At 46.7% G+C, this 25,715-nt stretch overlaps 10 protein-coding genes across 10 annotated transcripts; 6 read left to right on the forward strand and 4 right to left on the reverse strand.

Moving 5' to 3' along the window:
* Positions 1-1,332: 1,332 nt before the first annotated feature.
* On the forward strand, positions 1,333-3,024 carry T069G_03586 (major facilitator superfamily domain-containing protein; the record flags this gene model as incomplete). The annotated part of the gene is made up of 6 exons (XM_056170796.1): positions 1,333-1,623; positions 1,704-1,718; positions 1,793-1,950; positions 2,011-2,194; positions 2,261-2,453; positions 2,525-3,024. The coding sequence occupies 6 exons, from the start codon at positions 1,333-1,335 to the stop codon at positions 3,022-3,024; spliced, it is 1,341 nt and encodes a 446-aa protein (XP_056031688.1).
* A 512-nt stretch (positions 3,025-3,536) lies between these two features.
* T069G_03587 (uncharacterized protein) lies at positions 3,537-3,927 on the forward strand (the record flags this gene model as incomplete). The annotated part of the gene is made up of 2 exons (XM_056170797.1): positions 3,537-3,782; positions 3,856-3,927. 2 exons carry the CDS (start codon positions 3,537-3,539, stop codon positions 3,925-3,927), a joined length of 318 nt encoding a protein of 105 aa, XP_056031689.1.
* Positions 3,928-4,029: 102 nt separating this feature from the next.
* On the reverse strand, positions 4,030-5,121 carry T069G_03588 (porphyromonas-type peptidyl-arginine deiminase domain-containing protein; the record flags this gene model as incomplete). Its single annotated transcript, XM_056170798.1, has 1 exon — positions 4,030-5,121. The coding sequence occupies one exon, from the start codon at positions 5,119-5,121 to the stop codon at positions 4,030-4,032; it is 1,092 nt and encodes a 363-aa protein (XP_056031690.1).
* An 894-nt stretch (positions 5,122-6,015) lies between these two features.
* T069G_03589 (tetratricopeptide repeat domain-containing protein) lies at positions 6,016-8,208 on the reverse strand (the record flags this gene model as incomplete). Its single annotated transcript, XM_056170799.1, has 4 exons — positions 6,016-6,659; positions 6,720-7,480; positions 7,532-7,948; positions 8,003-8,208. The coding sequence occupies 4 exons, from the start codon at positions 8,206-8,208 to the stop codon at positions 6,016-6,018; spliced, it is 2,028 nt and encodes a 675-aa protein (XP_056031691.1).
* An 883-nt stretch (positions 8,209-9,091) lies between these two features.
* On the forward strand, positions 9,092-10,839 carry T069G_03590 (SMP-30/Gluconolaconase/LRE-like region domain-containing protein; the record flags this gene model as incomplete). Its single annotated transcript, XM_056170800.1, has 8 exons — positions 9,092-9,349; positions 9,408-9,562; positions 9,620-9,813; positions 9,881-9,988; positions 10,055-10,264; positions 10,317-10,413; positions 10,495-10,574; positions 10,631-10,839. 8 exons carry the CDS (start codon positions 9,092-9,094, stop codon positions 10,837-10,839), a joined length of 1,311 nt encoding a protein of 436 aa, XP_056031692.1.
* A 109-nt stretch (positions 10,840-10,948) lies between these two features.
* On the reverse strand, positions 10,949-11,581 carry T069G_03591 (acetyltransferase (GNAT) family domain-containing protein; the record flags this gene model as incomplete). The annotated part of the gene is made up of 1 exon (XM_056170801.1): positions 10,949-11,581. The coding sequence occupies one exon, from the start codon at positions 11,579-11,581 to the stop codon at positions 10,949-10,951; it is 633 nt and encodes a 210-aa protein (XP_056031693.1).
* A 1,401-nt stretch (positions 11,582-12,982) lies between these two features.
* Positions 12,983-15,003, reverse strand: T069G_03592 (fungal specific transcription factor domain-containing protein; the record flags this gene model as incomplete). Its single annotated transcript, XM_056170802.1, has 4 exons — positions 12,983-13,717; positions 13,805-14,350; positions 14,402-14,689; positions 14,788-15,003. 4 exons carry the CDS (start codon positions 15,001-15,003, stop codon positions 12,983-12,985), a joined length of 1,785 nt encoding a protein of 594 aa, XP_056031694.1.
* An 863-nt stretch (positions 15,004-15,866) lies between these two features.
* Positions 15,867-17,929, forward strand: T069G_03593 (ABC transporter domain-containing protein; the record flags this gene model as incomplete). Its single annotated transcript, XM_056170803.1, has 6 exons — positions 15,867-16,294; positions 16,387-16,645; positions 16,721-17,064; positions 17,104-17,252; positions 17,295-17,701; positions 17,756-17,929. The coding sequence occupies 6 exons, from the start codon at positions 15,867-15,869 to the stop codon at positions 17,927-17,929; spliced, it is 1,761 nt and encodes a 586-aa protein (XP_056031695.1).
* Positions 17,930-19,220: 1,291 nt separating this feature from the next.
* Positions 19,221-23,084, forward strand: T069G_03594 (uncharacterized protein; the record flags this gene model as incomplete). The annotated part of the gene is made up of 9 exons (XM_056170804.1): positions 19,221-19,335; positions 19,424-20,000; positions 20,067-20,234; positions 20,280-20,412; positions 21,082-21,110; positions 21,334-21,691; positions 21,765-22,240; positions 22,511-22,646; positions 22,704-23,084. The coding sequence occupies 9 exons, from the start codon at positions 19,221-19,223 to the stop codon at positions 23,082-23,084; spliced, it is 2,373 nt and encodes a 790-aa protein (XP_056031696.1).
* Positions 23,085-23,623: 539 nt separating this feature from the next.
* T069G_03595 (fungal specific transcription factor domain-containing protein) lies at positions 23,624-25,294 on the forward strand (the record flags this gene model as incomplete). The annotated part of the gene is made up of 4 exons (XM_056170805.1): positions 23,624-23,683; positions 23,762-24,253; positions 24,306-24,449; positions 24,503-25,294. The coding sequence occupies 4 exons, from the start codon at positions 23,624-23,626 to the stop codon at positions 25,292-25,294; spliced, it is 1,488 nt and encodes a 495-aa protein (XP_056031697.1).
* Between the last annotated feature and the right edge of the window lie 421 nt (positions 25,295-25,715).

Here is a 25,715-nt window from a genome sequence, read left to right on the forward strand (position 1 = left end):
ATAATACATTCGAACGGATAATAAAACGCCTGGCATTCACCTGCTCACAGCCATTGGCGCCGGCAGAGGGCTTGGAGCCATTTCCAAGCTCGCACAGATGGGGCGATTTTTGCGGTAATTAATACGTGCAGACATTTTCTTCTCTCTACTGAGTTATTCGTACATGGAAGTTCCTTACGTGCCCCTGGAAAGTCATACCGGGATTACCAGGGGATAGTACTTCGTAAGAATGAGTAAACACCGATGCTCGGTAAGCTATATATATTTCCGCAGTATGCATATCCTCGGCATTTCTAGCTCGTTTTTGGATGAATAGACGAACCTCGTAGAATTATCTTCTCATCCTAAAGCCCCATAGTGAATCTTCAGTAGTAGTTGCCCGATTCAGTTATCGCTACTTGACCTGAAGGCTCCTGTAGAATTAACTGCATTTGCGCAGGCGGTTTCAACTATTTGAGTAACATTGATTCGCTAACGAACGGCTTTATTAAGAAGTCCTCTATCGAAGGGGTTTACGCACTTTACTTAACTTCACCTCGTGCCATCGCGAATTCTCATATGCCGATACAACAGTGAGCGCTTACCTCAAAGCTTTCTAGTCCCGGCACCGGGGACAAGCATAAATTGCGCCACAACGGCAAGGTGACTGGAGGGTCTGTTCCGAAGGCTACTGCTTTGAGAGCAATGTGTTTCTATGTACCTCATCCTGCGTGTGTAGAATTTTCTAGCGGCTAATCAAAGACACTTGCAAGTAATACTCCAACAGACAATGTCGCAGACCTCCAATGAAGGCTGGTAGAGGCGCAGTTCTGGAAAGTTCACTACAAGTTGTTACCAAGATTCGGAATTTACCTACTTAGGGCTATGGCGATTCGCTTGATTGAGTTGCCTCCTGAGATCAGCTGCAAGGTTGTATACAGTGAGACCAAAATCGCTTGCGTGTGCCAAGAGTCCCTGTAGTCTACATTTGCGACCTATACAGTCCTACAGCGGTGCTTAAATAACAGATGGAGAAAAGAAATTCGCAGAACAATTTCCACAGAGCTTCTTCTAAAAGTATTGTAGAGAGAGAAAAAAGGCCTCTAGACACCTATTAGAGTCCATACTCTGTATGGCAATGGCCATTGGCCGTGGCGAGTTAATCGGGCTTCGGTTTAAATCACGGGCCAAGCTTATGTCGACTCCGCATTCAATCGCCGATCGCGGCTCGAAACAAGGCTGCGGACTGTGTCTCTTCAGCATCCAGTTCATAAAGGCAACAATAGAAAGAGAAACAAACCCACCATAATAGACATCAAAGTATCTAAAGATTCATCAATTGAAAACGTCGAGATGTCTACCACAACAACTGTCCAAGTTGAAACGCCACCGGCCGTAGAGAGCATCGAACTCCGGCATCTCGGCCCCGGCGCTTCAACCAGCCGCCGAGTCAGCGCCGAGTCCAAGGAGGCATCACACGTGGAGGCGGCACCGCACGTTTCAGACGGCCATGACGGGGGTGAACCGCCGCCGGGTGCTCTTGCGGAGACTGAGAGGTGGAATCGGCCTGTTAAGAACATTGGCCGGCTTGCGTTTGCGTTTGTGTCGTTTGCTATTGCGGGGATGAATGATGCTGCAGTTGGCGTAAGCGAATCTCTGTCTCTTTCTGTTACCCTTTGCAGAATACGATGATACTAATAAGTGGCATATTGCTATCTATCTAGGCTTTAATCCCATATGTAAGTGACTACGCCGCTCAGCATTTATTTTTGGCATTTTGCACATTGGTCTCACTCTCATTCTACCTCGATAGCTCGAAGAGTACTACAACCTCAGTTATACTGTTATATCCTTAATCTTCCTCACACCTTTTGTTGGCTACTCTATCGCCGCCTTCACCAATGCCCGCATCCACGTCCTCCTTGGCCAGAGAGGTGTGGCCATTATGGCACCTATCTGCCATCTCATCACGTTTGCTGTCCTTGCTTCGCATCCTCCATATCCTGCTCTTGTTGTGTGCAATGCCATCAGCGGATTTGGAAATGGTCTGACGGATGCTTGTTTTTGTGCCTGGGTCGGCAACATGGACAAAGCGAATACAATTCAGGGTTTCCTGCATTCGTGCTATTCGCTCGGTGCATTGTTCTCACCGCTGATAGCTACCTCGATGGTCGTTAAGGGTGGTTTGCCATGGTATACCTTTTATTATCTCATGGTGAGTCCCTCACAGATGCAAGAAGAACTTTGAGCATCAAAACTAATTGGTTACTTTCCCATCAAGATTGGTATGTCTGGTCTGGAATTTGCTGGGCTTGTCATGGTCTTCTGGGACAAGACTGGCGCTGTATATCGAGAAGAGCATGCACGCGAGAATGCGGATGCTGGAACTGCTGGCGCAGGCACTCGTGAGGCAATGAAGTCGAAAGTCACCTGGCTTTGCGCACTCTTCTTCTTTGCCTATATGGGTGTGGAAGGTAAGTTATACATGCCTATACTCGATGATATCTTATACCATAGCACATGCTAACGTATACCTATTATATAGTTGGTCTCGGAGGTTGGGTCGTCACCTTCATGCTCCGAGTGCGTCATGCTTCGGCATATGCATCTGGAATTTCAGGCTCAGGCTTCTGGGCGGGTATGGCGCTTGGCCGTGCTGTCCTGGGATTCGTGACAGAGCGATTTGGCGAAAGGCTTTGCCTATCCATTTATCTTGGCATCTGTCTCGGGCTCCAGTTGCTATTCTGGCTTGTCCCCCAGTTTGTCGTTTCTGCCGTCGCCGTCGCCTTTCTGGGTTTCTTCCTTGGCCCGATGTTCCCTGGAGCTGTCATGGTAACCGCCAAGCTTCTGCCAAAACGCATCCATGTCAGCGCCATTGGGTTTGCCATGGCTATGGGAGGCACAGGAGGCACGGTATTTCCTTTCATAATTGGTGCTATTGCGTCTCACAAGGGTGTTTCCGTCTTGCAGCCCATTATTCTGGCACTCATTGCTGTGATTGCCGCAGTTTGGTTGAGTTTTCCCCGTATTCAGAAGCGGGACTGAGGTGAACCATGGAATACTCGATAATCCAACCATGTGCAGTCCTGAACAGTGCGGAAGTGAGTGTTTGGCATAGTTGTCTTCCTTTTTCTCATCTCAACTCACTCAATTAAACAGGCTAGTGTGCACTAAATTCAATGACAACTGACCAACTTCTCATCTTTTGATGAATTTTATCACCAGAGTATGAAGTAGATGCTCATAAACTACAATTATATAAGCTGTACCCGGTGCCTTGACAATCTCGGGAAATTTTGTAACAAATTATGTAGTTCTTGTAAGTCGCAAAGTCGTGACAAATGATGCAATTCTGGGGAAAGTTGACTTAGCGTCATGTGATCGCAATTAGAGCCAATTTCTAATCATTGTGCTCTGAAACTCAGCACTTGCGAGGTTAAAAAATTATAAACTCCAAACCGCAAGCTCTGGCTTTTCTTACCAATTCATCTCAACTTTACTCATATTCTGTAGCTTTCTGAGCTATTTGCAGTCCGATAGTCACGCAAGCCTTCAAAATGCCTATCATCAACGCTGATGCTCCGCCCTCAACCACCGACACGCACTACGTCGTCTACTTTGCGTCTGGTGAGCCGTCCTGGTGTCCTGACTGTCGAAATGCTCTCCCGGCTCTCCAGAGTGTCTTTGGAGCAGACTCAGCGCCTTCAGCAACTCTCATTCTCGCCGGTACCCGAGAGGAGTGGAGGACTCCAAGCAACAAGTGGCGCGGTGCGCCCTACAACATCAACTGTCTCCCGACCATCGTAAGGGTTGAAAACGTAAGTTGGCAGGGTTTCAAATATCTTGATTACGGATAGCTAATACTGGAAATGATAGGGACAGGAGGTTGCACGCCTTGGAGATGTTGAGGGTCAGCAGGAGTCGGCTTTAAGAAAACTGATTGCTTAAAGAGGGCACTCGGCAAAGGGCTACGTTATCTCAAGCAATAATAAATTTGCATTCTAATAATCGACTCATCTGTCTCCTAGCCATAAATCAGGCCACAATTGACTAATTCATGGTGCTCTCTGCTGATGGACTGATGGGAATTTCCTGAGTAACACAGTGAACACCACCACCAAGTCGAGGCAGTTCATCAATCAGAACGGGATAAATCCTCCTCTCCTCGCCAAAAAGCATTTGGGCTACCCTAATGGCCGCCGCATCATGAGCTGGATCACCGAATTGAGGGAGGATGATACCTCCATTGACCAACAGATAATTGACGTAGTTCCTCACCGCGCGGTTATCCTCAAAGCCGCCGCCCTCAAACAAGCTTTCATCAGGCTCTTCCACTTCAATAATCTCGAATGGACGACCTTTTGCATCAGTGGCGTTGCTCAAAATCTCAAGAGCCTCTTCGTAGACGGTAGTCCATTCAGTTAGCTTCTCCTCATTGGCTTTGCTTAGTAGTAGCACGCCCGGCCGCACAAATCGAACGAGGGCGTCGATATGGCAGTCCGTCGAGTCTATGCCCTTCCTTCCAGGGATCCAGAGAACCTTTTCGATGCCCAGACAGCGTTTGAGCTCAGTCTCAATATCTTCACGAGACTTTCCCGGGTTTCTGTTATCATTGATGATTGAACTTTCCGTAATCAAGAGAGTGCCTTCACCATCAGTCTCAAGTGATCCACCTTCAGTGACAATGGATGTCTCAATTCGTTCGATGTTATAGTCTTTTAGGAATGTCTTTGCAAATGTAACAGTTGTAGGCGTGGGATGTTTGTTGCCCCAACCATTAAAGTTCCAGTCAACACCGACGATACTGGCCTTCCCATTGGTTGGCTCTTTGACAACAAATGTAGGGGCAAAGTCCCTCAGCCAGACGTCCATGCTATCACCTTCAATTTTGTGGAGCTGAATATTGAAAGGCGTTTCAATGTCGTTGAAATACGACTCTGCTTCTTCATAACGCTCACTGCCAACAGCTAGAATGACACTTTGGAAGTGGGCAACAGCTTGTGCAATTGATGACACTTCTTGTGTTGCCCTGGCCAATCTTTCAGGATAATCTTTGTAAGTACCCTCCAGGCCAGGCCAGCCTAGAATCGTCTTGCTTTGCGGATGCCATTCCGCAAGGCGTCGAAGACTAAAGTCAGTCATGTTTGGATGATTGGTTGATGGGTAGAAAATAGACGAGTGTGTAAGGTAGGCGTTAGGAAAGTAGGGGTAAAAAGGATTGAATTGAAGTTCAGATTCCTCTGCTCTCTGGCTGGATTAAAGAGGCATATTTATAGAAGTTGCCTTGAGTCGGTCTGACCTCATATCCAACATCAGTATTATTCAGAAGAGGAGTCTTCGTAGTCCCTTGCAGTGTTAGTGTTGCGGTAGCATCGAATCAATCCACTTTGATCGAAGATTTGCCTCGAACACAGCATAAATACGGGTGCTATCTTAGCATAGTAATTGTCAAAATTACGTGATACTGCATTTATTGGATAAATATTGAACTTGTGATGTCACGGGTGCACAAAGATGTTACACAGAAATGTGTTTGGAGGGATAACGTGCAGCCAGGTCAGTGCACGGTTGTTTATGAGGCCAAAGTCCGAGTTCTGGAGTTTGCACAGCTGAGTAGATGGGTGATTGATCATAGAATGATCGAAAGAGATGGTGTAAATTTGCATTGAAGTATAGAAGAACAGCGGTCCGAAGGGTGTTACGGCTTTTTGGCTGGCTTTAACTGCCAACATGAGGAAAATTGCATATCGCAGCCAACCACAAGCATTCGCGTAGATTTGAAGGCATAGAATAATGTAAAAGTCGAAATGTTTTGTAGCTGACGAGCGGGGAATGTTATATTAGCGTCCAAAGGAGTCGAACTGGGAAAAAGAAATAGGTTGTCGAATATTAATATTGACTGATGAGAGGATGAATCATAGGTCCACCGCCGTCTAATAAGCTAGAAGGTTTCGATACGAGTTAGATGGTCCGAATAGCTATTCAAGTATTCTGTGCGTATCTACCAGAGATGCAAGTCTTTTCCAAGGTACCGTCTTAGAGCATAGTCTGCTCATTGCCAGCACTTTCTGCTAGATTATCCCTTACAGCCTCAAATTTAGTGAACCACTCCTGGGTTCTCGTATTTTTCCTTTGAAGAATATCCCCCGCCTCAGCTATGTACTTGTCGCATAGCGCCCGTGCTTCTGAAACTCTATCGTTGGAGGCCAGAAATGAGATGAGATTATATGCTGTTATGAGTGTTTCGTTGTGGGCTAGCCCAAGAACTTCACTTTTATTCCTCAAGCTGCGCCTGTAAAGAGAGATGGCTTCGTCGACCTTTTCGTCATCTTGACTGAGCATATAAGCCACATTATGTTCCGCGACGAGGGTATCCGGATGGAGGTGCCCAAGCAGTTCTCTCTTGAGCTCGTAGGTCTTTAGCGCCATCTGTTCTGCTTCCTCAGTCTTACCCTGTTCGTCGAGAACTGAGGCAAGATGCGCCATACAGTTCAAGGTGTCGTTATGTTTAAGTCCAAGAACCTGTTCGCTGCGGGCCAGAGCTTCACGCTGCATCTTCTCTGACTCTGCGTAATCCCCAGTCAAAAGAATAGCTGTAGCAAGGTCGCTCAAACTATCGATTGTCATAGGATCGTCTTCTCCGAGGATCTCGCGCCGGTATTCCACGACTTGTTTAAGAACTGGAAGGCCCAGAAGGTCCTGATCAAAAGTGGCGAGAGTCCAGCCCAGCAACCCCATACTAACCAATGTGTCAACATGCTTTTCACCCAAATGCTGGTAATTTATTTCAAAAGATTCTTTGAACCTTGAACGTGCTTCATCATAGTTTCCATTCCAGTGGATAAATCTCCCAGTGGAGGCCAGTAACTTTGCTCTCATGATCTCGAAATCCTTTGTGGTCGTCTTGAACTGATACTGTAGGATCCACTCAGCATGAGGAAGCAAAATTTCTCCAAGCTTGAAATAATCCGACTTTGGTTGCGATGATGGCGCAGGGAATTGGGACGTGATAGACTTCAATGCCTGGAAAGCCCACTTGTCTACATCCTCAGGGTTCTCCTCTTCTAACCACCACCTTGTTGCCAGCTGCACAAGGCGATGTGTGCTAAACACCGAGTCGTTCTCATCAATAATCGAGAAGGCTTTTAAGAGTTCGGTAGCTTCCTGGAGGTGGGAACTTTCTCCTGGTTTGTCTGCATCCTGCAAGAGAATGGCGGGGATTCCATGATGTTGAAAGAAGTTGATTAGACATAACAAGTCCGCTGCGTTTCGATTTGAGTTCCGTATCGCTTCAAAAGAAAGTTTCCAGGTTTTTGCGACAGATTCTGGAGTATCTTCCGGTCGTTGTTGATCAGAAAACTCATGGTTGGGTAATGTTGACTTGGCAGCGCTATTCCTGCGGTATTGCTCTAGGTACTTTTGAATGGTCATTTGCTCTTTTACCATGAAGGCAACTGCCTGGGTGATAGCGAGGGGAGTATAGTCAAGTTCTTCAAGCAGCCTAAAGATGGTATTTTCGGGCTCGGTGTTTCCCAATTGCTTCTTTACCAACTCTAGTCCTTCTGTTTTGCCCAATTCGTGAATCACGATTGGCTTTGTAGGATTCGCCAGATCAGAAGCCATCTTGCGGCTCCTCGTAGTAAACAGTATAGACCCAGTTTGGCAGTTCGGGATGCACTCTGAAGGAGTTTTGCCGATTGACATCTGTTCGCGAAAAAAAGTATCCTCGTCGTCCACGTTATCAATGACCATAAGCCACGGGCCTACATGTTCCACTTCAAGCCAATCCTTTAAAAGCAGGGCCGCGTCAGATTTGGCGCCATCCGGAGCGCTTATGTTGCATTCACTCGCAATCCGGCTGAGAGATTCCTCAAAACGAGCAACCGTGGCTGCATTTACCCAGAAAACGGAGCACTTAGCATCTTTATTACGCCTTCGAAAGCAGTATTCTAATGCCACTTGAGATTTTCTGGAGATTATGTTAGGAAAGCATGATCGCAATTACATAAATAGGAAGATTCACCCGATGCCTCCAAGGCCACAAAGCGCTGCCTTCGGTTGGCTGCCGTCCTTGACTTCAAACGCTTGGTCAATTTCTGTAAATGTTTCGTTTCTTCCTACAAATGAGATGTTCCTGTCGAACGGTACCAGCCAGAAAGGGTCTGGAGACGAAGGCTGTTGCTGCTGCCACTGCTCAGCCTCGAGATTGGCTGCAGTGCTGGTATCCATGATCAATGCGACCAGGCTTTCGCAATTCTCGTGGCAAAATTTCTATCGCTCCAGTGATCTTATGCACAATTGTGCTGATAACCTATATTGGTAAGTTCTGAAGGGAAATAATGAGGAACCTGAGATCGGTGCTAGTTTTAATTTGAGGATTCTTATGTAGGATTGTGAGCCTTCCCATGGCTTCCTGCAAGGCATTTTATGGCCTTATTCCAAGCGACTAGTGGCCATACACTCTTACATTTCTGCCTGCCGAAGGCTGAACGGATTCGGATCTCATTGGCCACGCATATATGTCTTACATGCATGACTGTGGATGTAATGCCCAGAAACATGTGCGCTTGTGAAATACGAAACCCCTCTCCAGCTCAATAAGAGACATAGCCTGTTCATGTTGGTAGTATTCATGAAACAGAAAACTAATCATTGGACGAGCGTCTATTGTACCACCTAGATAGTTGAGCTAGGTTGATGCAACACCTTCTAGCACAGCACTACTCTCAATGGCTTAACGGCGACTATCCCTATGTACTCAAGCGCCATTTGGTGGGGTCATGTCGGAGGACTTGATTGAAGTAATGATAAGATAGTGTGGATTCTCTGGAATAAGCATTGCTCTTCGTCAATTTCTTCTTGTAGATATTAGTAGTTATCATGAAAGAAGGCATTGTTGTGGAACTTGATATGAGGGGAGCGCAAGTTGCACAACTTGGCTGATCAGTGGGTAAACTCCACGCTAGAATTAGTTCTCACCTCCTCACAGCCCCTCACTCAGAGAACGACTTTGATCTTTGGGTGATTCACAACGAGTTCAAGGACCGGTTTCTTCGTCTAGCAAAATAAGCAATATTCTCGAGTCGTCAGAGAGGCTGCGAATCTAGACAAAATGTCTCAACAAAAGACGGCAAGCTCAAATACGCCGTGGGTTGTTGCCATAGCAGCCGCAGCCTTTGCAATAGGCGTTGCCACATCTGATGCCGCAAAGGACGCCGTTTTCGATATCCAAGATGTAATCACGACTTACAAGGGAGGAAATACTCTTCAAGAGCTGACTGCACTACCATCGCAAGTACAAGTCGTGGATCCAGCAGGATTCGCAGTGATGCCTTCAGTACCACCAGCAAACATTGCCAATGTTACCACGGTAGATTGAACACTCTTGCCTGAATCTTAAGCGCATCATGTGTCTAATTGATGGATAGAAATTTATCCCTCCAGGATATACTATGGAAAGTCTCAAGGAGAAGCCATTTCATGTTTACCATCCAGACTTCATTCACATCTTGGGTGCAAATCCGACCCTGACACTCATTGCCGATTCAGGCACAGACCCGCTGTTCCACGAAGCCGTAGTATGGTAGGATATATGTCAACTCTTCTACTTCAGTATCACTGGCGCTCACAATGCTTTAAGGTACCCTCCTACAGATGAGGTTTTCTTTGCCCAGAGCGCCGGCCCTTTAGCAGCTGGCACAGGGTTGAAGAAATCTAGTGCCATTTTAAAAGTATCCTTGGAAGAAGCGATGGCCGTCTCGAGCGAGCGAAATGCAGTTGGTAAAGTTCAAGTTCATGTAGTTCCTACAGAACCCCAGGTCATTAACCCCAACGGTATGTCTTATTGATTGGATCATAAGTTGTATCTGTTCACAGAACAAGGCCTGCTGACGATTACTAGGAGGGACAAATTACAAGGGCACCATCTTGTTCACAGGCGAGGGAATGGGCGTAGACGTCGCTCCAGCGCTCTTTGCTGTCAATCCAGTACCGCCTTACAACACCACTAGTAAGTACCGTGCCAGCACGATCTGTCAAACATCCCTCATTATACTAATTGATGCCTCTTGTTCAGTCCTCGCCAATAATTACTTCGGTCGCCAGTTCAACTCCCTCAATGACGTCTCGGTTAACTTCAGAAACAAGCACATCTATTTTACGGACGTTGTATACGGCTATCTGCAAGACTTTCGACCAAGACCTGGCCTTCCGAACCAAGTATATCGTTTGAACCCTGATACTAGGGCTGTTACCGTTGTGGCGGATGAGTTTGTAAATTGTAATGGTGAGTAACAATCTATTCTTTCCGTATTATTCTCTTCTTAAGCTGTGACTAGGAATCACCTTTTCTCCCGAAGGTCGCTATGCCTACATCACCGATACAGGGGCTGGCAAGGCTTTCCGAGGCTACGATAACGCGGGGCCATCAACAATGTAAGTGAATACTCACCCCCGATTTGCAGCTAAGCGCACTAGCGAATGGTGAAATAAATATGTTTCTGACTCAATTCTTAGATATCGCTACACAGTAGCAAGAGATGGAACATTTAAAGATCGAAAGGTGTTTGCATATCCTGGAGTCGGCATTGTGGACGGTAATTGCTGACCTTCTCCTCCTCGCTGGAACATTGCTAATGCTGCCACAATCTAGGAATTCACTGCGACTCCAAAGGTAATGTCTATGCAGGCTGCGGCGACGGTGTTCACGTGTGGAATCCTTCAGGAACTCTGCTGGGCAAGATATTTCTTGGAGAGGCATCGGCCAACTTCCAATTCGCGGGCGACGGTCGAATGATCATCGGCGCCGAAACGCATTTATACTACGCAACTTTAGCTGGAAAAGGAGCGCCAATCTTATGAAAGTAGGATGTTGCCTCAGGAAACTTGGCATGTATGTTCACAATGGACAAGTCAGATCATGAACTGTTGAACAAATATGGATTCAGATGAATGTCTGGTCGGGAATTCCCTAAAGCTTTTTGCGGTATATTCTCATCTTTGTTGGCCCTGTAACTACAGTCGCAAGCCATTCAATAATCTCAGCAGTTTCAGCAACTCTGAGTAGCTTATATCCACGACGCTCATACCATCGCACAACGCGGTGATTTTCTTCGTGTTCCCATCCATCTGGCACCAAAATCTCGAGCTGCATTTCCTCTGCCCCCAACCTTTTCGCCCAATCCTCTGCAAATTCCATAAGCTGTTGGCCAATTCTAGTACCACGGTGTTCAAGGTGACATGTCAGTAGGCCGAGGCCAGCCATACCGGGCCCAACTAGCTCTATGCTCACACAACCAATTACATCCTCAGCGATCTCCTTATCTGGATCAGAAGATGGCTTCCACGCAATCGCTATTTGGCCGCTAAGGATCTTTTGGCTTAATTCCGAGGCAGACGTGCGAATGTGCTTCTTTGTGTCTACCAAGCCATCGTAGTTGGAATGATAGGAACGATTAATGAAGCCAGTCATGTACTCTAAGAGCGCTGAATTGTTCGCCAAGGATGGCGATGCCACGATGATTTTCGCCTTTGGTAAGATCTGAGACTTAATTGGTGACTGGGTAGCCCCAGCAAGTGATTGGACGGCCTCAATGGAGGGCATAGTGACGGAAAACTGAGGGAGAGTCACGACGAATCTGTAGTTCGAGCACAATGCAATCGCAGAGGAAGAAGGCAAGTCGTATGGATGAAAGGACAGCTTTCGCAAGTAATCACATTAATCCGCAGTGGTGAGTCACCTTTTGAAGCAGTGAGACGGCATCCTGTGGGGAACCAAGGGGCAGACAGGCTATATATGCTAGTAATCTTCTTTCTAAGAAGGATATGGAGTAGTGAGACTAATAATCTGTCATGGTTTGCTTACTTGCGGAGGAGAATCGGAGTCTTTGCTAGTGGTCTGGGTCTGTGGATATAACCTGAATCGCATCAATCACTAGCACATACGACCATAGGTAGAGGAAAATTCGGGGTCCCGTCTGCTCCCCCATAGACAAGCCTCTAACCGGCAGATTAGTAGTTGAGTGGGTGACCATCAGCGAACACCGGCTGTTGTATGTTTTTCTTTTTTTTGTTTCTGTTGAACTTGGCTCACGAGATGATGTGTTATAGCTGTCTTGATGCAGTGATTATTGCGACAGGGGAGCACATATAAGACCCTCGCTGTTGGAGCATGCGGGGTTATTTTTACTCTGTAAAGTCAGGCTAATAAACGTTAGCCGGCTTCGCTTTTACATCTCCACTGTAGTGGCCTATAGTTTTACTGCTAATATCTTACGTCCGTTTACAGAGCATCTACGGATGGTTCTTTATGCTTGCTACACGATCAATTATAATAATATTGTACGCTTTGAAGTACGTCTCATTGGTACTTACTTGGACTTTGATACGAGTCGCTTTGTGGAATAGAGGGGATTGTATGATCTCATGGTTATTATGAATTGAGTTACAGCAGCTTGACGCTAGAGAACATAAACTCGGGGTCCCGTCAAGCTCTATTCTCGAGTTTGATATCTTCCATTTTTTGCATTCTACTGTAAGACTCCAAATTTGGAGTCACATGGATGACTCTGTGGTTAGTGGTCAACCAACCCCGGCGCTGAGACGCTCTCCATCGAACGTTTAGTCCTCTGCCCATAATTAAAACGGAGCGGACGCTGCCACCGTTTTCATATATACCTACCCATAAACGCGGTGCACACATTCTCAGGAGTTCCAACGTTAGTGATGTTCTCATAACCTACGCTTTTAGAGTATATCGTAGGATTACAGGTATCCCATGAGTAGTCCTTTTAGGGTGGCTTACGGTCTTCCCGTCACTCCTGCCCTGATGGCTCTTCGGGAGAGACGGTTTTCCGTGGTACATCTCCGATGTACTTTTCCTTGGGTCAGGCTGTAACAGTTAGTTATTAATCTTTAGTAGGTATGGATTATAACGAGCGTTTAAAGGATAGATATAATTTTAAAGCTATATTGCAAAGATTCTTGTTTTTGTTGAATACGTGTTTTACGTACTTTGGTTGTTTATTAGAAGATCTAAAAGATTGGATTCGGCGGATTCTGTTTTCTTTATTCGATAGATCGTCTTGGCTACGGCAGCGACCTGTGCTTGCGCTTCGGCAGCAGCAGGCCAAACCCTGGCGCGGAGTTTTAAAGCGCCCAAGTTCAAGCGAATGCTTTCTCGCGACGCAGAATCACGAGCATCTGGCGACAGCAGTGCCCAGTGGCTGAGGTGAACAATAGACGACAGTGTGAGGGCACATGTAAAGAAATGTGTGTGCGAGAGCAGTGACTTTTGTGTAATCATGGCACTGATGGCGGTGGCCGATGAAACGGTCTCTGTCGTGTAATAATCGACGTAGTCGTTGCCTAAGGTGGTTTGAACCGGCGCGCAGGTATCGATTGCCTGGGCTGGTTTGATATCGAATCGACAATATGGCTGGTATAGGAGTATGAGGATGGCATATGTTATCATATATGCCTGAAACATCATCTCGTCCGGCTCACTGTCTTGCTGTAACATGTGGCGTTTGAAGTGAGGTAGATGCAACCTCCAACTCGTAAGAAGCAATTCCAGTTCTTTGACATTAGGGTCTTCAGGGTTACATATAGGTGGTAATCGCAAGAATTTACCGAGATTTTGACCACATATGATTAGTTGAGCAAAAGACGAGAATTGGTGTTCGTCTTGGTGGAAGTTTCTATCCTGGAGATCCGGGAGAGACAGCGGCTTTGGAATTTCCTAGCGCTAGCAGTTAGAATGACTACAATCAATTTGGAGACCAGCTGAGTAGAACGAATAATGAGGGTAACCATTTGTTTCACCCACCCCCAAGAGATATTGATGTTCCTCACAAGGAAGCAACACATCAGCCGAGACGTCGAATAGTGCAAAGCTGGATTCGCGATGTATGCCTGCAATCATGCCATCCATAATGTAGAGGTACCACCATGTTCGTCGCCAAGACTCTTCAAGGACAGGAGAGTCTCGCCCGTGAAGGGCTGCGAAGTTGCGTTTGTTTAAACCAATTTCTAGTGCAAGCAGCTCCACATCACTCAATATTCTGAGGCTTTCGCGCCGCTGGCAACTGCCGTCTAGAGCCACCAATAGCAGCATCATGGCCTGAACAAGAAAACCATTACGCGGCGCCTGGTCATCATATATAGAGGAATGTGCGGCGTTGTACAAATCGGTTTGGACCGTGGCGTTGATGTACAGAGAGCCCACCCACCTCATGGCCGCAACCAGGATATGCAAGCTCTTTGCATCGTCAATTTGAGAGAGATGGCAGCGTGGAAGGACAAACGGGTTGGATGCAAATGCATGGTAATAAAATGAAGTCAAGAGTCGGTCCGAATCATTCATAATTGTCAACTGCGGCGACGAAGTCTGGTTGTAAAGCGTACTCGTAGCGTATGCGGATACCCTTTTCAGCCGGGAACCGGCCGACAATGAATGTGATTCAGCTCTGTAATCAGAGGCTTGATTGTGGTTTGGTGCATTGCCGCGAGCTGCATCCACTGAAGGTCCTGGCGACGGAGGCTGATACTGCAGCCGTGATGTGCCTACCAGTGGCAACCTTTCCTTGCCTTTAATCGTGGCTCGTCGAAGACGGTTGTATCCTCGCTGCGATGGAATGAAAACGCATTCTACTTGAGAAGTGATGCATCGAGCACACGGATTCGATCCATTACATTTCAGGTGTTTGCGTCGCTATGTTTTATTTTTATGGTTTAGTACATGTATAGAGTTGCTCAAGTAGAGCGGATTTGCCATAAAAAGAAGCATAGGGATCTCGCTGAAGCACCTACACATGCCAGACAGGTCTTTACAGGCAGCGACCTGGAAGCATCCTTCTGTGTCTCCGTGTATGGGGTGACAGGTACTTGATTGTCGTCGATGTTATCTGCTGGTGTAATGTCGGGGTCAATCGATTGGTCGACGACTGGAGACGTGGCCCAAGAGAATGTTGGGCTTAGATGCGACACTTCTGGGTAATCATCTAGGATAGAGAGAAAGTTTTCCATTCCGCAAGCTCGCCTGACAAGTTTGATATTTTTCTTCGTCTTCTCTTTACGTTTCAATTTCACTCTTGAAAACCAAAGAATCACCCCCACACTTCTTTTTCTTTGTTGCCCGTGGCGAACAGCGGCGAGGAGAGGACGGAGACTATTGATTTGAGGAGGAATATGCTCGTTTACATCGTTTACAGTTTGGTTGTAGATGTCTTGAATTCCAAGCTGTTCCAATGTGATAAGAGTAGGGAACGGGAGAGCCGCGGCACTGATCGAGAATATTCCACTTGCTAAGGGCCTAGGACAAGGAGAACCTTGGTGGCGAAAGTCCGACGACTGGGTCGCCGACCTTGGAACTGCCAGAATTCAACACACGCGCCATGGTCGGCGACTAGCCCTACAGCTGGAATCCACCAGCGATAGCGTGTCGGATGTCGCCGAGCCAAGAAGGATTGCCGACGAGCCTTCAAGTTCCCTTAGTGTCGCCGACATCATAGTTGGAACTCTCTCTTTTTAGAATAGAATTTCATTTTTAAGTAAGTGCTGTATTACACGTATAATGTCCGTGGTTGATTGTCCGATGTGCATCACAAAACAAAATTTCATTTTTAAGCAAGTGCTGTATTACACGTGTAATGTCCGCGGTTGATTGTCCGATGTGCATCACAAACTGTAATAATCTCTCCCAGTGTGACTGTAGCCTTTGATTACCTGCAACATGATATAAATACATGTAGCAAATCCTCTCTATATACCGGATACGCCATAACGCTTGCTAGGACACATTCTGAGAACTCATCGTCACACCACGCATTTTTTTCAGCTGCCCTCCGCCCCTTTTTTTATCCGAATCATCATCTTTTACGCGAGCCATTATGCATCCCAATGATGGCCAAAACAATGGGGCCGCAGATCTGGAAATGAACCGCATTCAAAGTACTGTGTCAGCCAATGACATTGTCTCTTCGTTAGCATGGCACAACCTCAGCGTCGTTGTCAAAGACCACCAGACAGGCCGTCAGTTGTCCATCTTAGATAAGGTGTGCGGAACAATCAAGGCCGGAGAGGTGCTTGCTATCATGGGACCCAGTGGCTCCGGAAAGACGACTCTACTCAACGCTCTAGCGCATCGGGTGGCTGCTGCTGGAGCCACAACTCAGGGGGACATTTTGGTGAATGGTTCCAAGGCGTCCCTGCAAACTATTCGAGACTTGTCTAGTTACGTAGAGCAAGAAGATGCTCTGATTGGTAGCTTGACGGTTCGGGAAACAATGATGTTCGCGGCTCGCCTCTCACTTCCAGCGTGCGTCAACACCTCATGTGCTTGCACACTCGTGCGAACCGACTGCCAGTGCTTGTATTTTGTCCACGGTCGACGCTAACATACATCTGCAGAACCGTGACTAAACGAGAAGCATTTCAGCGCGTTGACGATCTGATCGCGAGCTTTGGTTTGCAATCCCAGGCACACACAATTGTTGGCACGACTATGAAGAAGGGTCTGAGTGGAGGCCAAAAGAAACGGCTAGGAGTCGCAAGTCGCTTGGTAACAAATCCCAAGATTCTCTTTCTCGACGAGCCAACGAGTGGGTTGGACTCCGCTCTTAGTCTTGAGGTTTGCACTTATATCAAGGATATTGGCCGCAGGCACAATGTAAGTCATTTTCAATAACCCTAGTTCACGTAAATTTCGCAATCGTTGCCAATCAAGCTCTGATTTGTCTTTTAGCTAGTAATTGTGGCATCGATTCACCAGCCGTCGTCGGCAACATTTTTGCAATTCGATTCCCTCTGCCTTCTATCTGGAGGACGTACCTGTTACTTTGGTCCGATCTCTGCCGCAACTGCATACTTTACCAGCATCGGACACTCAATCCCTGCGGAGACAAACCCGGCCGAGTACTTCCTAGACTTGATTAATACAGACCTGGATAAAGACGGAGAGATTCGCCGTCGAACTCATCACATCTGTCAGTCTTGGGCTGCATCTGAGAATCAGAAGAGCCTTGAACTCGTCGTACAGAAATCTCAAGAAGCCGCTTCAAAAGACATATTGCATTACTCTGTCGAACGGTCCAGTCCATGGAATGTTCCGATTGTGCTGCTTCATAGGTCATGGATAAAGTCATACCGCGATATTATGGCATATGGTATCCGTATTGTCATGTATCTTGGTCTTGCTATCCTTATGGGCACCGTTTTTCTCCAATTTAACGAAGAGCAAAAATATGTGCAGCCTTATATTAACGCTATCTTTTTCGGTAGCGCTTTTATGTCCTTTATGGCCGTTGCTTATGTGCCAGCTTTTCTGGAAGACTTTAATACCTTTAAGCAGGAGCGAGCCAACGGCTTAGTTGGGCCTTTGGCATTTTTAATGTCTAACTTTATTATTGGCCTCCCATTTCTTTTTATTATTACAATCATCTTTTCGGTTGTTGCATATTGGCTTATTGGATTCCGCTCTGATGCATCGACTTTTTTTATGTGGGTTTTATGGCTCTTCCTGGATTTGGTGGCTGCAGAGTCTCTTGTTGTTCTTGTTTCCTCTGTCTTTAATATCTTTGTTGTTGCTCTGGCTATTACCGCCTTTGCCAACGGTCTTTGGATGTGTGTTGATGGGTTTTTGGTGCCGATGAATATTCTAAACCCCTTTTGGAAGTACGCCTTTCATTATATTGACTACCAGGCCTATGTTTTCCAAGGAATGATGGTCAATGAGTTCCAATATCGGCAATACGACTGCGCCGAGCCTTCGCCGGGCCAGTACCAGTGCGCATATTCGAGCGATCTGAACTCTGAGGGAAAATTCCGAGGCATCGATGTCCTCCAGCTGTTTAGCATTAGTACCGGACTTCAAGGAACTTGGATTGGTATTATAATCGGCATAATTGTCGGCTACCGAATCCTAGCTTATTTAGCTTTATTACTACGTAAGTAAAAGGTATATTATATTGTTCAACGGCGCTCCTAGCACAGCAGCGTCGTCATCACAGCCGCTTCCTTTCCTACCAACTCAAGCATGTGAGACGGGATGCTCGAGATCAATGTTTGCCCGAGCAGCAAGTAGAAATGTAGTCATCCCATGATCTTCCGTTTCATATTCAACGCTAATGCACTCTACGTATGTTGCTGCTTGTTTTCATCTACCTGGATGTTGTGATATCCAACATTGGCGATTGTTCCATAACTGAATGGCATGTCCCAGTTCGATGCCTGTACAGCCGGACGGACACTCTCTCCCGGCCCCGATTTATCGGGCTGCAGACAGCCACCGGCGAGATCATCTTCCGATGGAGGTCTGTCTCTTCCTCAAACTCGCAACGTGCGCAACGACACTCTAGTAGCAACCGTGACACATCTGTATTTCCTTTATTCGCAGCAAGTTCAAGTGCTTTGGTGTTGATCGCTGTTTTCCGATGTTCGAAATCATTAGTTCGACTAGGACGAAGCCATCCTATTCTCATATCCATTCCATAACCCGGTAACTAGGTATCGGCGATGTAACCAAGCAAGTGCCGCTGGAACTGTCAATTTCCGGGCGCCGCGGCCCATTCCGGAGAGCTTATTCACTAGCAAAAGAGGCAAAAGTGCACGTCCATGCCATCGTTCAGCACTATCTGTGAGACGGCGTAATCATACACCGCTCAATCGATTTGCTAGGTCTGATCGCTGATCGTAATATCCGATTGTGTCAGCATCAGATTTTCGCCGCAGTTGAGGCAGACTTGATAGGAAGTAAGACATAAGCATACTGCAATGAACTGAGGCTTATGCCAATTGACCGCAGTCTATGTCAGTGTTCTCAGTAGAGGGCAACGCTACACTGAGAAAGCGGACTCTCATCTCTTATAATGAGAGATGCCATAAGTCATTTAACCTTCAATTACTATAGACAGTAGTTATACAGTATCGTGGTCCGCGTTTGCCGATGCGCCGTATAATAAATCATTGCTTCGAGACGAAGACATAGTCAGCTTCATGTGTCACACGCCCGTTGACGATTACATTAGGCTTTGGAATAGTCGACAAGCTGCCTATTTTAAGATTAAACCCCAAATCGGGTCACGAATCAATATCGCGATCTTAATAGAACTCTAACGCCATCCGAGGCTCATCTGACACAGATTCAGACAACCAAATCTTGTGTCTATGTCTATATAAGACCTACGCATTCGTCCCATCTTAATGTGCTTTACCATGCGGTGGGAAGTCGCTTACTATATGTAAACATGCGAATCATTACTGCTTTGGTCGGCACGGTTCTTGTTGCCTGCGCAACAGGTGCCTCGCCTCCCGTCAACCGTCATGAAGCACCCAAGCTGCCAGCATTTGTCCTTGAATATGGTAAGCCTGGCACTCTGCATGCTCTTCTTTTCCTGTGCAACCTACAATCACTTTGTTCATAAACTCTTCCAAAATTAACGTCTTATAGCTCCAATTGTCGCACTCGATGAAGGCGAAGTCCTATTCCCCGCCGACATTGGCAAGCAGTTACTCAACACGATTCCTAAAGTCAACTTCACTAAAGTTAAGGGAGAACCACACTCACTGACACTTAACAACTTGAACGAACTCAACAAGCTTGGAAATACTTCAGTCTTTCTCACCGCCAAAGACGATATTACAGATATCGCACGGGAGCCGTCCTGGGTACACGGAGTCAAACCGAATAGCCGAGGCGAAACAGTAGGCGCCGTCTCTTGTGCCATCGTTCTTCGCACGCATCCAGACAACTCCACTATCCTGGATGCTTTTTACTTCTACTTTTACGCTTTTAACAATGGCGGGCACGTTGCCGGTATTCCTGAAGACTTCCACATTGGTGACTGGGAGCATTCCATGGTCAGATTCCAGAATGGTGTCCCGACTGAGATATTCTTGTCCCAGCACAGCGATAGCGGGGAAGCTTTCTCATATGGAGCGCTGCAGAAGATTGGGAAGAGAGCGCTCATATTTGCGGCGTTCGGCGGCCACGCGAACTATGCTACCAAGGGATCTCATAATATCCCGTTTACTCTTCCACCGCTGCCTACGTTGAACCTGAGTTCAGCGTCAATACCAGGCATCTCTTCCAGTGTTCTTGAGCATTTAAATCTATCCGCAATTCTAGAGGCCGTGATTCCAGCCAATTTCCTGCAGGACAAAACCTCAATGGGTACATTATGGGATCCAGTGGCTAATGCCTTCGCCTACAACTACACCTTTGACTTCAATCCCCACCGTTCTGCGGAAGAAAACAACAAGTTCACACCATTGGCAACGAAGAGCCAACCCAACCCCCCGACCAGCTGGCTGACTTACTTTGGGCAGTGGGGAGACGAGCAATATCCGTTAACAGATGTTCGACAATTTGCGATCCTCAACATTCCTGCATTGGCGTACATCATGGGCGGGCCTAATGGACCTGTTTTCAAACATATTGTGAGATCAACCGTATGTCCACCAGCTATGGTCAATTGCACCATCAAAACTTCATTGAAGGAAGCCAATTAGCGTGAAAGGATCGGTTTAATCCCAATCTTAATGGGTCACAATCAGTCTACAACTTATTAAGAGCGATGTATGGAACCACATTTGGTTATAGTAGGTAACAAATTATTTACCTCTGTACTTTTCAAAATATCGCATCTTAAAAAGAAGAGAGTAAGGCTAAAGAGTGTCATACTTAACATCACCTACACGACAACAACATATCATTTTCCAACCTGGCTAAGGAGTCAGGATTTTTTCTTGTCCAAATAAAATTTAGGCAAGAAATTAACCATTCGTGATCACTATCTTCGGCTCACTCCCCAACCTCGTAGTGCATCCTTCAAAAATCCTGCATATACCCCACCATCTCGCCGTGCAAGCAGAATGAGGATTGTCTTCCCGCCTCAACACACATGTGAACCCCGCGCTTCTTCATGCGCTATTATTATATGAACCCGGAATAATGAATCCGCAAAAGAGAATTAACATTCGATCAACTGCTGGGGCATCTAACATCTATAAAGATGTTACTCCACTTAGTTTACAGGACGAGGAAATACGCATGCTCCATCTTGAATGCGGCTCAGGCTCTTCCTTGCTTCAATGCACACTCCATAGAGTCTCTCTTCGGTCTGTGCCAGCCCCGAGTTACGAAGCACTAAGCTATACGTGGGGGGATGAGAATAACAGAAGAGAAATCGTCGTAAACGGTTATATCGTGGATGTAACCTTTAATCTCTATTCTGCCCTTTGCCGGCTTCGGCTGGAGAATGAAACTCGTGTGTTATGGATAGATGCTCTATGCATCAACCAAACTGACCTAGATGAGCGCTCTCAGCAGGTACAGCTAATGAGAAACATCTATACCAGATGCGACCAAACCGTTATATGGATAGGCGAGCCGCCAGAAGACATGTTACCTACTTGGGAAATGCATTGGACCGGAGATGAGCGTGACGATGAGTCAATAGACTGGTTCTGGAAAGAGTTTTATGCCGACTCCGATCGCTCGAAAATGGATGAGAATAATGCGACTTCAATCGACCAGATTTTTCATGCATTCGCCAATCTTAGGCTATTGTCTAGTGGTCATCTCTCGGACCAACCGCTCTTCATGGACATGACAGGAGAGGAGTTTTCCTATTATATGACATATTCGGACTATTGCCGTCTGGTAACTGATGCTCTTGCACCTTTCTATGACAGTCCTTGGTGGACTAGAATTTGGGTTAGTCCTCAGTATTGGCGCGTTTTTGTTTCCTATCTGTCGGCTAGTACTAACTCATATCATTGCACTGCAGACTGTTCAAGAGGTTATCCTTCCTCCCAAGGCCAAATTCGTCTTTGGACCTATATCAGTCGATATGTCCTGCTTACTCGAGGCATTTGCTGCCCTTGCTTGCCATATGTTCGAGCCTTGTTGTTCCGAATTGTTTTCTCGCTGCGACTTCAGAGTCAGGAAATGTTTCCGACAGCTGGGGAGTGTTCTTACCAATATCAAGAATATGAGAGCTAGCCATGGCGATGGAACTAACGTTGAACTTTGGGAGACCTTAACCACGTTCCGCGCCCGACATGCAACAGATAATCGGGATAAAGTCCACGGTGTCTTAGGTCTTGTCAACACATGGTCGGGACAACCCATTATCCCTAATTACAGAACCGCAACCGAAACCATCTATTGTCAGGCAGCCATTTCTACTGCCATTGGGACCCAATCTCTCTTTCCCCTACATTTCCCACTTCAAAAGCATGCCTGTCCCACTCTTCCTTCATGGTGTGTAGACTGGACTGCAGCTAGTGCGCTCGCTGATCAGCTCAACGTCTATCAATGGAGCCAGCAGCCGTTCAAAGTTTTTCCAACCCACGGCGCGGATCACTGCCACATAGTTCCTCGCTCAGATAACCGCATCCTGGAAGTCCGTGGGCGTCGCTGTGATAGAGTTGCATCAGTGGGCAAAATATGTCAGGGAAATGAGCCCAATGAGAAACGTAAGGCATATTGTGACTGGTTTCTCCTAACGGGACTTCATCGCAATCCCTCTAGGATGTATCGTTCCGGGTGTTCTTATTTTGAAGCCTTCTGGAAATGCCTCTGCTGGGACATGATACTCCATATGTCAGAAACTGCAGGAATAGCGATCTCTGCAAGATCTAAAAGCATAGAGAGCTATGAAGCTTTCGTAGGCTATTGCCACAGCTCCCTCAAATCCATATTTCACCCGGAAGGCCTCTCTCAGGCAAACCGAGAGGCTGTGCTACAGCTCGACAAGAGATTTCAAACGACAGAGGATACGAAATGGGGTCAGTACTCACAGTCTGATTATCTGGTCGAACAGTGGATCAATGGCTTGACTCTAAATACGACCTTTTTTGTGACGGATTCTGGGTATTTGGGCCTCGGCCCCCCTGAGACTAAAATAGGAGATGAGGTTTGGTGCCTATTTGGCGGCCAAATGCCCTTCATTCTCAGACCAGTGGCAACAACACAGGAAGTAATCTTGGGGCAAGGAAAAAAGCAACTTCACCAAGTTTTTGGAACTTGCTATGTGCATGGGATTATGGATGGCGAAATCGCAAACAATGAGAGTATCCCAGCTGAGATATTATATTTGTCCTGAAAGAAGATGGTTGCCAACTGGTTACGGCTCATGCTACCTCTCATAAATGGGTAACCCACATCTATACGGTGATGGGCCACTATTTTTAGTTGCTTAACCTGGATCAGTTCCTAAGGCGTCTTTTGCAACAGCTGCCATTGACCGAACATTAGTGCACCAATAAGAATTTGAAGCCTCGCCTGCAATCTCTTAATTTCTTCTCCTGCCTGGATACATAGCGAATTGAATGCTCCACGGATTGAGTACTAGCATCTCCGTGTAAGCTGTAGCTTCGCACACAAAGATAGATTATGCGCACATTAATGTGGTTCCTATTAGCTTGTCTTACGCTCCTATTTTCTGTCCCCCACTTGCTCAGGAAGATGTTGTGCTTGGAGACTACTTCATAGCCTTCAGTACGCGTAGTTCATTTCCACTAGCATAACCTGATGTTTCACTACAGATCGGTGTCTCAGCACAAGAAATCTGCAACGTTGATCTTTGAATGTCAACTGAAGTATACAGGTTGAATTGTCTGAACGACTAATCAGCTCTCCAAGATGGTCAACACGGGAAAGCCTAGCATGGCTTGCGCCACGTGTAAATTGCGCAGAACTAGAGTATTTATTCATCCCAAGATGTTGGCTATGCCAATGAAAGCTTTGTTGCGCATCTGTATATTCTAACTTGGAAAGTAGTGTGACCAACAGCGGCCTGCGTGCTCTCAGTGCCGCAAATCTGGATGGGTTTGCCCAGGCTTCCCGTCCAAAGCGGACGTCATCTTTCGGCATCACACGCCCGCCTCCCAGCAAGTAATCATTGGCCGCCGTGGCCAGCCAACAGGCAGAGTTATTGACTTATCGCCCGCAGTTACGGATAGGGCCACAGCCTTCTTCCTCCACCAATACGTATTTGATACCAAGACTAGCTCCGACACTGTCCCTCCGGCGGTTCATGAGCATCTGCCAGTCCTCCTTCAACGGGAAACGCCCACCGGAGCGCTTAGTATTATCATTTCGGCGGTGGGCCTCGCTGCTTTGGCGAATGCTGGAACTTCAACACCGTGGAAACACGAGGCGTATCGTCTATACGGCAAGGCCCTCCAACGATTACAGACTGACCTCCAGGATTCAGCCGGCATGAAGTCGGATAGCACATTGGCGGCTGTAATGCTGATGGGTACTTTTGAGGTAAAAAACCTCTTCTGTGATAGGTAACCAACAGGACTGATTCTCCAATTAGATGATCGCAAATGGTGACCCAAGTTCTATGGAGTCTTTCCGCTACCATATTGTCGCCGGAGCTCGATGTGTTGAGATTCGGGGACCAAACCAATTCCGTAACGCAGTATCCGCCATACTGTTTATTCAATTACGTCGCCTCATTGTATGGGTTATGTTCGGTTGATGAGTGGTTGATCGAGTGCTAATCGGCAACAGATTATGACTTGTCACCAACTGCAGGAGCCGTTGCCCTATGCTCTCAAGACGTGGTCTCGATGGGCACAGCCTTCTCAAACAAGGGATGAGGCTTCTTTAAATATCTTCGCTGAACTGAATGAGCACCTCGCGGCTGTCCGGGCCGAGATTAAACGAAAGGGTATCCGCAATCCTGCAGCTGTGGCCGCGATGCTGGATCCAGTCGATCGCCAGCTTGCAGAGTGGGAAACGAGGCTCCCAGACTCGTGGAGATTTAAATCCTACCGAAACCTTGACTCAAAAGACGATTCATTCGAGAGTCACAAACTACAATATGACGAATACCCGGGCCTCTGGGTTGCTTCCACTTGGAATAATTATCGGATGATCCGCATTCTGATTCATGAATCCAAAATAAACGCGATGATGAAACACGGCTCAGACAAAGACAGAAAGGATCTCCAACATTCGGCCAAAATACTCACAGAAATGACAAATGGCATTTGCTATAGTGTTGCATACATTCTAGGTGACCAGCCCAATGGACTCTATTCGAAGAGAGTCCACCAAGCTGAACAGTCCGAAATACTATCAAAACCGGGAGGATACTTGTTGCTATGGCCACTGTTCCTAGCTGGATCTCTAAGTACTGCTCCTAGGGACCAGAGAGGCTGGATTGCGCGTGTTTTGAGAGATATAGGTTTACGCATGGGTATGCAATTGGCTCTATCGATGGCGATGAAGTTAGAGCAGACAGCCATCTCGTTTTCAGATCGGCAGATGTGGCTTATTGGAGAATTTTTCCCTGTCTAAGCGACGTACTAGTATTTGTATTAGTATTTCTTTAATTTTAATCGAGACATGATGCTAGAACCCCTTTGTGAAAGCCCAAACCCCGGGGCAGTGGAATGTCCAAATAGTCCTTGTTGCCGTAACCCACTTGACAAGGATCAAGATATTTGCAATTGCCTGGGTCGCAAAACCTACGATATTGGGAGTACGCCAACGATAGACTTGATCATCAATTTACTTTGTTCTTACAACGGATAGCTAGACTCCATTGTACTTGGACTGTGAGACTTGCACTACTAGGATAACTATCAGCCTGCCTGACACTTCCAATATTATACACACACTAGAATGCAACACTGGTGCTGACATGTAGATTATGCTATACCCTACTCGGCTAGCCTTGCGAGTTGACCAATCAGAGACTCTACAGCCCTCCTCCAAT

Source organism: Trichoderma breve, chromosome 2 (assembly GCF_028502605.1).
Source record: "Trichoderma breve strain T069 chromosome 2, whole genome shotgun sequence".
In the NCBI taxonomy this organism is placed as follows: Eukaryota; Fungi; Ascomycota; class Sordariomycetes; order Hypocreales; family Hypocreaceae; genus Trichoderma; species Trichoderma breve.